Source organism: Balaenoptera musculus, chromosome 8, assembly GCF_009873245.2.
Source record: "Balaenoptera musculus isolate JJ_BM4_2016_0621 chromosome 8, mBalMus1.pri.v3, whole genome shotgun sequence".
In the NCBI taxonomy this organism is placed as follows: domain Eukaryota; kingdom Metazoa; phylum Chordata; class Mammalia; order Artiodactyla; family Balaenopteridae; genus Balaenoptera; species Balaenoptera musculus.
Genome location: NC_045792.1, coordinates 19,252,489 through 19,264,566, shown reverse-complemented (window position 1 = coordinate 19,264,566; position 12,078 = coordinate 19,252,489). Strand labels below are relative to the sequence as shown.

The following is a 12,078-nucleotide window of genomic DNA, read 5'->3' as shown; positions in this document are numbered from 1 at the left end:
ATTCCTTGGTCAAAGGAAAGTTCTAGAGTACTGATAAGGTTCTGTTTCTTGGTCTGGTTACTAGATGCACAGGTGTGTTCTCTTTGCAAAAAATTCTTCAAGTTATATACTTACGACTTTTCTATATGTAAGATATATTTCAATAAAAAATTTACAAGGAAAGAAGTACCCTAGACACTAGACCTCCACTGAGAAGTTAAGGAAGACTCTGTTGAAAGACAGTAGAATCTCTGAAGCATCTCTTATTTCTCCCACTTTTCTTATTTGAAGTAATTATTTCATGACAACTTCAAGCTGACTTTAATCATGTGATTTTTCCATCCTGTGATCACCAAATCTAAAACACCTATACCAGGCATGATGTTGGCTATTTATCTTACATTAGGTTACCCCCAAATGGTGGCAGAAAAGGACTTGAATATGGTTTTAATATCTGAACTTAATATAGCCCTCCAAGTCCTCATTCTTTCTGTTATATAAAAAAGATATTAAGTACCAGTCAGTTATATCTATAAAATGTATCAGAAGTCAATATATTTGCAACTTAATGCTACAAACAGGTTTTTCTGACTTTCCTAAGTATTCACAAGGCATTTTCAAATTAATAGTTATGTACATGTGTTAATCACTAACTTTTTACTTTATATGAATGTCTAAGGGAGGAAAACATGAAAGGAGGGCTGCTTAGGGAGACTTGAACTAAACAGAAATATAACAAGCATCTCACATTTCCCCAATATTCCAAATAACAAACTTTTACTGGTTTTTAAAATGCTATGGGGCTTCCCTGGTGGCGCAGTGGTTGGGAATCTGCCTGCCAATGCAGGGGACACGGGTTCGAGTCCTGGTCTGGGAAGATCCCACATGCCGCAGAGCAACTGGGCCCGTGAGCCACAATTGCTGAGCCTGCGCGTCTGGAGCCTGTGCTCCGCAACGAGAGAGGCCGCGACAGTGAGAGGCCTGCGCACCGCGATGAAGAGTGGTCCCCACTTGCCACAACTAGAGAAAGCCCTCGCACAGAAACGAAGACCCAACACAGCCATAAATAAATAAAAAAATAAAAATAAATAAAATGCTATGAAGATGACCATTCAAACAAAAAAACTCATATTCATTCAGCCAAATAGTTTACCTAAAACTTCTCTTTCACCAGTGTGGTTTACTGCCATCTTGGATAACTGCAACAAGCTGACAACTAGCTTCACCATTACACCATCTGGAGGGTTATCTAGAAGCAGTTTTGAAAAAATTAGTTTAAGCTACAGTGAAGACAACACTTTTCTTTATACCATGCTCATATATTAAATTGTGTGACTAGAAAACTTGTACAAAGTTTTTAAAAAAGATTTTAAATTGTGAGCATTTCAAAAATATGAGGTGAATGAATGTATCTGAACTTTCTTCTTAAAGAGAATCATGTAAAAATGATCAGCAATATTTGGCAGACAGAGAGAGAAAAATGTCTTAAATTGTGCAGAGAAATCAATACCTTAGCAAAATCACAGTTAGAAACACATAATCATTCAACATTAAACTAGAAGGAACCTTGGGAGCATGCTTGGTTTTTTAGCCTCTTGCATATAGAATACACCAGCAATGTCCAACAGAACTTTCTGCAATGATGAAAATGGTCTATAATCTGTGCTGTCCAATGACAGCCACAAGCCACATGTTACTACAGAGAACTTGACATGTGCTAATACAACAAAGAAATTGAACTTTATATTTTACTGAATTTTAATTCATTTAAATTTAAATAGCTATAAACAGCTACTGGCTATATTGGTCTGGATCAATAAAATACCAAAACACACACAAAAACAGGAGATAGAAAGAGGGGTTCGTGTTTCATATATATATATATATATATATATATATCTGTATATATATATATCTATATCTATCTCAAGAACAAATATACTAGAAACTCAGATTTCGGATGGTCAAAACAAAATTAATTTTTAAAAGTACTGAGGATAAAAATATCACAATAGAAACATGAAGTTAAAGAGCACAGGAAGATGTAAATCAAAACATAAGCAGAAAGAGTTTCCACCAAGTGCAGTACTATAATAACCTAAACTCAAATCAAATCAACATAAAATGGATGTTTTAAGTAAAAAAAAAAAACCAAAAAACCTAGAAACACAAATAAATATGTGCATATATACAAAACCCACACATAAGGCTTCCCTGGTGGTGCAGTGGTTGAGAATCCGCCTGCCAATGCACGGGACACAGGTTCGAGCCCTGGTCCGGGAAGATCCCACATGCTGCGGAGCAACTGGGCCCGTGAGCCACAACTATTGAGCCTGTGCGTCTGGAGTCTATGCTCCCCAACAAGAGAGGCCGCGATAGTGAGAGGCCCCCAGACCGCGATGAAGAGTGGCCCCCACCCAAAACCTATGGGATGCAGCAAAAGCAGTTCTAAGAGGGAAGTTTATAGCTATACAAGCCTACCTAAAGAAACAAGAAAAATCTCAAGTAAACAATCTAACCTTACACCTAAAGAAACTAGAGAAAGAAGAACAAACAAAACGCAAAGTTAGCAGAAGGAAAGAAATCATAAAGATCAGAGCGGAAATAAATGAAATAGAAACAAAGAAAACAATAGCAAAGATCAATAAAACTAAAAGCTGGTTCTTTAAGAAGATAAACAAAATTGATAAGCCATTAGCCAGACTCATCAAGAAAAAGAGGGAGAGGACTCAAATCAATAAAATCAGAAATGAAAAAGGAGAAGTTACAACAGACACCGCAGAAATACAAAGCATCCTAAGAGACTATTACAAGCAACTTTATGCCAATAAAATGGACAACCTGGAAGAAATGGACAAATTCTTAGAAAAGTATAACCTTCCAAGACTGAACCAGGAAGAAACAGAAAATATGAACAGACCAATCACAAGTAATGAAATTGAAACTGTGATTAAAAATCTTCCAACAAACAAAAGTCCAGGACCAGATGGCTTCACAGGTGAATTCTATCAAACATTTAGAGAATAGCTAACACCTATCCTTCTCAAACTCTTCCAAAAAAATTGCAGAGGAAGGAACACTCCCAAACTCATTCTATGAGGCCACCATCACCCTGATACCAAAACCAAACAAAGACACTACAAAAAAAGAAAATTACAGACCAATATCAATGATGAATACAGATGCAAAAATCCTCAACAAAATACTAGCAAACAGAATCCAACAACACATTAAAAGGATCATACACCACGATCAAGTGGGATTTATCCCAGGGATGCAAGGATTCTTCAATATACGCAAATCAATCAATGTGATACACCATATTAACAAATTGAAGAATAAAAACCATATGATCATCTCAATAGATGCAGAAAAAGCTTTTGACAAAATTCAACACCCATTTATGATTAAAAACTCTCCAGAAAGTGGGCACAGAGGGAACCTACCTCAACATAATAAAGGCCATATATGACAAACCCACAACAAACATCATTCTCAATGGTGAAAAACTGGAAGCATTTCCTCTAAGATCAGGAACGAGACAAGGATGTCCACTCTCACCACTATTATTCAACATAGTTCTGGAAGTCCTAGCCACGGCAATCAGAGAAGAAAAAGAAATAAAAGGAATACAAATTGGAAAAGAAGAAGTAAAACTGTCACTGTTTGCAGATGACATGATACTATACATAGAGAATCCTAAAACTGCCACCAGAAAACTGCTAGAGCTAATTAATGAATATGGTAAAGTTGCAGGATACAAAATTAATGCACAGAAATCTCTTGCATTCCTATACACTAATGATGAAAAATCTGAAAGAGAAATTATGGAAACACTCCCATTTACCATTGCAACAAAAAGAATAAAATACCTAGGAATAAACCTACCTAGGGAGACAAAAGACCTGTATGCAGAAAACTATAAGACACGGATGAAAGAAATTAAAGATGATACCAACAGATGGAGAGATACACCATGTTCTTGGATTGGAAGAATCAACATTGTGAAAATGACTATACTACCCAAAGCAATCTACAGATTCAATGAAATCCCTATCAAATTACCAATGGCATTTTTTACGGAGCTAGAACAAATCATCTTAAAATTTGTATGGAGACACAAAAGACCCCAAATAGCCAAAGCAGTCTTGAGGGAAAAAAACGGAGCTGGAGGAATCAGACTCCCTGACTTCAGACTATACTACAAAACTACAGTCATCAAGACAATATGGTACTGGCACAAAACAGAAATATAGATCAATGGAACAAGATAGAAAGCCCAGAGATAAACCCACACACCTATGGTCAACTAATCTATGACAAAGGAGGCAAAGATATACAATGGAGAAAAGACAGTCTCTTCAATAAGTGGTGCTGGGAAAACTGGACAGCTACATGTAAAAGAATGAAATTAGAATACTCCCTAACACCATACACAAAAATAAACTCAAAATGGATTAGAGACCTAAATGTAAGACTGGACACTATAAAACTCTTAGAGGAAAACATAGGAAGAACACTCTTTGACATAAATCACAGCAAGATCTTTTTTGATCCACCTCCTAGAGTAATGGAAATAAAAACAAAAATAAACAAATGGGACCTAATGAAACTTCAAAGCTTTTGCACAGCAAAGGAAACCATAAACAAGACAAAAAGACAAGCCTCAGAATGGGAGAAAAGATTTGCAAACAAATCAACGGACAAAGGATTAATCTCCAAAATATATAAACAGCTCATTCAGCTCTATATTAAAGAAACAAACAGCCCAATCCAAAAACGGGCAGAAGACCTAAATAGACATTTCTCCAAAGAAGACATACAGACGGCCACGAAGCACATGAGAAGATGCTCAACATCACTAATTATTAGAGAAATGTAAATCAAAACTACAATGAGGTATCACCTCACACCAGTCAGAATGGGCATCATCAGAAAATGTACAAACAACAAATGCTGGATAGTGTGTGGAGAAAAGGGAACCCTCTTGCACTGTTGGTGGGAATGTAAATTGATACAGCCACTATGGAGAACAGTACGGAGGTTCCTTAAAAAACTAAAAATAGAATTACCATATGACCCAGCAATCCCACTACTGGGCATATACCCAGAGAAAACCATAATTCAAAAAGACACATGCACCCGAATGTTCATTGCAGCACTATTTACAATAGCCAGGTCATGGAAGCAACCTAAATGCCCATCAACAGACGAATGGATAAAGAAGTTGTGGTACATATATACAATGGAATATTACTCAGCCATAAAAAGGAACGAAATTGAGTCATTTGTTGAGACGTGCATGGATCTAGAGACTGTCATACAGAGTGAAGTAAGTCAGAAAGAGAAAAACAAATATCGTATATTAACGCATGTATGTGGAACCTAGAAAAATGGTACAGATGAGCCTGTTTGCAGGGCAGAAGTTGAGACACAGATGTAGAGAACAGACATATGGACACCAAGGGGGGGGGAAACTGCGGTGGGGTGGGGATGGTGGTGTGCTGAATTGGACGATTGGGATTGACATGTATACACTGATGTGTATAAAATTGATGACTAATAAGAACCTGCAGTATAAACAAACAAACAAAACAACTAATACTAAACTTTCATTGGGTTATTTGTATGGAAATATGTTAATATAAATGTTTCAGACATTACATGAAATTTCTAAAAATCTTATATGTTCTGGTATAATGTTATAAGTCATAATCCTAGTTATTACTTTAAAATGTATATCTCAGAAATAACTAATTTTCTTGTCAACTGCATTATTATGAACTTTCATCAAATCTTTAACCGTGGTCATTTTTAAGTCTTTTGTCATTTACAGACAGTTCTGAGTGTACTCTGATGCTTTTGCAAATATGTTCCTATAAAAGGGTTTCATCTTCAGGAAATTCATGGAAAAGACTCTGACAAGTACAGGTTTCTGGTAACTGACTGTACTGCTGAACTGAATGACTAAGCATTTTCAGAACTCTAATGAAAAACTGATGAGCTCATAAAGGTGCTAACAAAAGATCAAGTTGAAAAAAAAAATTAATTACATGGGACTGAGTGAACTGATGAGGATGAGTATAATTTTTGTGACTTTCTGTTTGAATTTAAAAAAAAAGAAAAAATCCCACAAGGACTCAGAGGCAAAGAATATACAAATCAATTTTCACTGCAAAGTAAAGGAGCTGTTACAGTGGAGGATTACTGAACTGAATGTCAATATTATGACATAGTATGAGTGTGTTTCATGTTTGGTAATGGCAATCATTGTTGCTTTTGTTGTGGTCATCCATGTACAATGCTTGGTGTCAGTCTATTTATCTCTTGTAAAAATAAAATACAGTGTGTGTGTGTGGAAAAAAAAAAAAAAGAGTGGCCCCCGCTTGCCGCAACTAGAGAAAGCCCTCGCACAGAAACAAAGACCCAACACAGCCAAAAATAAATAAATAAATAAATAAATAATTTTAAAACGCACACACATATATACATACACACAAAACACATACATGGCTAAGATGTTTAAAATAAAATGAAAAATAACATTTCTTTTACTTAAATAAATTGGGGTAGTAGGCAGAGACAAATTACCTTGCATGCCTGCTCTAAGAAATTCAAATTTTTCTTTTAGGCAGTAGCAAATTGTTAACATTTTTTAAGCAGTAGAATAACATGATTATATTTGGACTTAGAGAAATCATTCTGGCAGAGGTGCAGAGAATGGATAAAATGTGAGTAGTTCAAGGTAAGGAGACAACTTTAGGAAGTCTTTCATAACTAAATGAGAACTGATGAGGGTCTGAAATGAACTAAATCTGTGGCAATTAAACCAAGAGCAAGAATTTATAAAAGATTCTTTCAAAAAGAAATGGGTACAAATAACCCAAGTCATTAAAATTAGTACCCTGAGATGCTCTCATAAGATCCATCATCTGATCTTTATGTTGCTCTAGTTGTCTTCGAAGATCCTTCAATCCTTCAAGCCTTGTCAATGGAAGTGCATTATAAACATTTACTGAGAGAAAATGGTTAATTTCCTAAAAGAGAAAATTAGCTAAAAATGTAACTTGCTTTTGACATGTATTGGCTGAGTCTGTAAAATATAACTTAAAAATTTTTTTAAATTAGTGCCTTCTACAGATACTGACTCATAACACTGTTACTACCAAACAAGGTAGAAATAAATTACTTATTTCACTTCAAATCCTACAATGTTTTAATCATTTAAATTGCAGTAGACTCTCTCATGATACAGTATCTAGAGTTTAAGATTGTTATAGCATACTCAGAGGGAAAAACTTAAATTTCTATTTATTTAGTACTGCAACTCTAGTTTTATCTTAATATATTTAACCACATTTTCATACTGATTATAGTCAAATGTAGAGTATACTTTTAAAGTTATAATAAGATTTATAAAGAAAAATCTATCTGAACATAGTTTTGAAGTTTATAAAGGTTAAAACAAGATTAAAACTTGAAAAACTCTTCAGAAAGTTACATATCTTCTATAATTCAAACATTATATTGTCCGACAAAGGGTCAGATGGTAATTTTGAGATATTAATGAATCTTATGTGTATGAAAATCAAGCATATTTTATATCATATTTCTTCAATATTTAAATTCAGATCTTTAACAAGAAATTTTGAATTTATACTTTTACTGCAATGCAAGAGTATATATTAAGATTTAGTTTTTTATCTGTTAAGAGGATAGATTTCATGTTATGTTTTCTTTAACCACAATTTTTAAAAAAGATTGGTTTTTACTTTCAGAGCATTAGTTTCCAAAAAGTACTACTAACCTCTCTAATACAAAATAGCAATATTATGGAATAATTATTACCTCCAAAAGTGAAAAGGGTCCTCTACTGTATTTGATTTTCTGCTGAGTAATACGCAAATCCCTAAAGACAACATGGTCAGGAAAAGGATCTAAAAGTTTAATCGTGATATAGAGATTTTCATTATCCTTGTTATCAATCACTAAGTATTTCAACAAGTCCAATACCTAAACATAATTAAAAAAGAAAAAATCAAGAGGAGAAATGGATTAATTATATTTTAAAGTAAAACAACCAAACCCACTGTAATAAATGATAAAAACTCTACTTAGTTCAGATAAAATCACTTCTAAGGCACCCAGCTACTACTGTTTCTGTGCTTTCAAATAATTCAACAAATATGTAAGGCCTTTACTCCAGGATGGACACTGAGGTATACAGTTGTCAATATTACTGAAACATTTTATATAAGTAATACCTCACACATCATCATAGTGGAGTGAACTACATCCTTAGTTTTGACTACCTCTATACTTCAGCATAAGTAAGAGATAGAAATCAGGTTATTCATTAGATCAAAATTACTAGGTGCTCTGTAATTAAATGATTACAAGGATTAATTCACTGAGAATGTTTTCCCCACCATTTTTCAAAGAATATTTCCACTAAAATTACTGATTACACCAAGTGAACATAAACCCTCGGCTCCTTCCAACAATACTTTATCAGTGTATTTCAAATATCATTTTGAATATGATTTGGGAAATTACCTGTTCCTGAACCTCCATCTGATCATCCACAAGGGGTATAAGTGTACCAACAATAACATGAAGATGACTTTCTAAAGCATCCTTACAGTAAGTTACTGCTGTGTGGCAAACCCGGCTTAACAGGTCACAACAAAGGGAGAAGCTACGTAATGACACATCCATGAAATGAGAAGGCCTAATATAGGGGAAAAAAACCAGTAAGTTCTAGGACACTACTTTGACATAAACTCATTCAAAAGTCACTTTTATTCAACAGCTCTAATTCTGATGTGGCTTGACATAAAAGTCACTTTCACATCTAAGTCCTTAATAGTTTAAAACCCGAAAAGAGAAGCGACATCAGCAAAATGACAGAGTAGGAAGCTCCAAGCTCCCCTGACAGAAACACTGAAAAACAAGCAAACTGTAAGAGCTTTGTTAGAACTCTGTAAAACAGTCAAAAGTTTACAGCAATCAAGCAAAAGCTGATATCAAGAAAAAGGAAACTTAAAAACTAGGAAAGCTTTGCGGTGATTTTACTTGCCCTTGCCCCACGACCCCCCCAGCCTGGCAATAGTCATGAAAACTGCAGTCCCCATTTCCAATGTAGGATCCTGGTCCTTAGTTCTGAAGGGAGCAGAGCATATTTTATTCGCAAATGATTGTGTATGTCTGTTCTAAACCTGTCTGGGAGCTACCTGAAGGACTAACATAAGGTGCTTGGCTCTTGTTTTTCCTAACTTGGGTCTCCTACAGGCTGGAAAAGCTGAGGGCACTGCTTGAAGACATTGTAAGGCTAACCAACAACCCACAGCTGCCTGGGATAACAGACTGCCTAATGCCTAGGATGAAAAGCTAGAGAGAGAGTTTCCTTGTAAAGTTAGAACACTCAAAATCACTCACATTGGGCTTCCCTGGTGGGGCAGTGGTTAAGAATCCGCCTGCCAATGCAGGGGACATGGGTTCGAGCCCTGGTCTGGGAAGATCCCATATGCCACGGAGCAACTAAACCTGTGCACCACAACTACTGAGCCTGCGCTGTAGAGCCTACGAGTCACAATTACTGAGCCCACGTACCACAACTACTGAAGCCCACGCAACTAGAGCCCGTGCTCCACAAGAGAAGCCGCCCCAATGAGAAGCCCGCGCACCGCAACGAAGAGTAGCCCCCACTCACCGCAACTAGAGACAGCCCACGTGCAGCAACGAAGACCCAACACAGCCAAAAATAAATTAAAAAGAAAAAATTCACTCACATTTTCAGGGAATTGATAAAGTCACACACATGCCCAGGGTAAGGTGCTTGCTCACAAACTACCTAAGAAGACCATAATCTTTCACTTTGGGCTTAACCTTAGGCTCAGTGCAAGCCAAGCTAAATGCTGAAGGAGAGTCTTAACACAGAGCCAATCTGCAAAGACTAGGAAAGGTTTTCTCTCTTTCTCTCTCTTTGGCTCCTGGTATTCAAGGAAATCTCTGTCAAAATGCTACCTGAACACAAGTTAAGCAACAGTCTTCAGTGACTACAATGGCAAGGAATATGCCCTCTAGAAAAACAGTTGAGTAAATTCATGAAACAAATGTACCACTACAGCCTTCAACAATTCAAAAAAAAAAAAAAAAGTCAAACCTTGGGGAAGGGGAAAATCTGATTTCCACAGGTAATATATCATAATAGTAAAATGTCCAGTTTCAACAAAAAAATCACAAGGTATTCAAATAGGAAAGTATGGACCATTCAAAGGAGTAAAATATATTGACTAAAACAGTTCCCAAGGAAGGTCAGACTGGAATTATTAGACAAAGACATTGTCAAACAACTGTCTTAAACATGCTAAAAGAGCTTAAAGACAAATGAAAATGAAGATACAGCATACCAAAACTAATGGGATTCAGCAAGGGCAGTGCTGAGAGGAAATTATGTTGCAGTAAACAGCTACATTTAAAAAGAAGAAAGACTTGAAGAACACTACAAACAAGAATTAACACCTCAAACTCTTCCAGAAAAGGGAACAGGAGGGAACACTTCCTAACTCATTTTGTGAGGCCAGCATTTCTGATACAAAAGTAAGATAAAGATACCACAGGAAAATTATAGTCTCTAATACTCTTATGAATATATATATATATATACATATATATATATGCAAAACTCCTCAACAAAATACTAGCAAACTGAATCTAACAGCACATTAAAAGGATACACATCAGGGCAGGAGTCAAGATGGCAGTGTGGGAAGACACGGAGTTAGTGTCTCCCTACAACTAAGGTGTCTGCTGGCTGCTGCTGGGGGACTCTGACCCTCAAGGAGACAGGAGGAACCCCAGAGTGAACTGGTAGAACATAGGGGAACCGAGGTGGGGGAGAAGTGGAGGCCAGACAAGACCGGCATCCCTGAGGCCGGGGAGATCAGGAGAGGCAGGTGGGAGGGACTCTCCGGGAAGAGCAGGAGAGGAGCAGAGGGCGATCACCTGGCCCACTCGGGCCGGGGGCCTGCTGAGCTCCCAAGCCGGTTCCCCCAACTCCAAAGCCCAACCAGGCCACGTGGGTCCTGGGGGTGTAGGAGGGAGGCCGGGGAGATCAGGAGTGGCAGGTGGGAGGGGCCCTTGGGGAGGAGAGGGAGAGGAGTGGTGGGCAATGGCCTGCTCACTCGGGCACGGGGAGGCTCCTGAGCTCCCAGGCCAGTCCCCTGCCCTACAAGGTCCCCACTTCACACCACTGCCTGGCTGCACTGGTCCTGCGGGCATAGGAGGGAGGCCGGGGAGATCGGGAGACATAGGCGGGAGGGGCCCTCCCAGACCCCAGACCACAGGAGCAGAAGAGGAGAGGAGGGAGCTTGTCCCACCCACTCAAGCTCAGGAAGCCTGCTGGGCTCCCAGATGAGGTCCCCTGCCCTCTGAGACAAGGGGTGGGGGGCACGCCTGGGGCCCTTCAGTTCCTTGAGCCTAAGCCCCATTCCCCACAGCCCCCAGGGCCTTTTCCAGCCCTGTGGGTCCTGAGCATTGGCCCCGCCCACCACCCAAACCTCCCCCTTGCTTAGGGCCCACTCTCCACAGCCAATGCCTTCCCCCTCCCACCCTCCGCCTTTTTTTTTTTCTTTTCCCTCCTTCTCTTTTTTACTATTGTGGTACTGATGTTCCTTCTGGTGGTTGATTAATCTATATTTTTATTTTTACATTCTTTCTAACATATCTGTTAGTTTCCTAGTCTAATTTTATTTTTTACTTTGTTATCGCTCTTTCTTTTTTTTTTCTTGCCACCCCACGCAGCTTGTGGGATCTTGATTGGCGAGCCGAGGGTCGGGCGGAAGCTCCTGCGGTGGGGTTCCAAGTCCGAATCACTGTACTAACAGAGAACCTCAGACCCCAGGGAATATTCATTGGAGTGAGGTCTCACAGAGCTCCTCATCTCAGCACCAAGACCCAGCTCTACCCAATAGCCTACAAACTCAAGTGTTAGAAGCCTCAGGCCAAACAACCAGTAAAACAGGAACACAGTCCCACTCATAAAAGAAAAAATTAGATGGCAAAAAAATATGTCACAGATGAAGGAACAAGGTAAAA

General features: G+C 38.1%; 1 protein-coding gene across 5 annotated transcripts in view; it reads right to left on the bottom strand.

The window, feature by feature from the left end:
• Nucleotides 1-12,078, bottom strand: part of ATM (ATM serine/threonine kinase) — a 149,139-nt gene that overhangs the window by 66,789 nt on the left and 70,272 nt on the right. For 4 of the 5 annotated variants that reach the window (XM_036861082.1, XM_036861086.1, XM_036861083.1 and 1 more), the window contains 4 exons: nucleotides 8,536-8,710; nucleotides 7,828-7,992; nucleotides 6,884-7,016; nucleotides 1,133-1,228 (listed from right to left, as the gene is read on the bottom strand). In XM_036861082.1, coding sequence (XP_036716977.1) covers nucleotides 1,133-1,228; nucleotides 6,884-7,016; nucleotides 7,828-7,992; nucleotides 8,536-8,710 — 569 coding nt within the window. Of the gene's footprint in view, nucleotides 1-1,132; nucleotides 1,229-6,883; nucleotides 7,017-7,827; nucleotides 7,993-8,535; nucleotides 8,711-12,078 lie in introns of those variants that run through there. The other variant, XR_005020942.1, reaches the window with a different exon arrangement.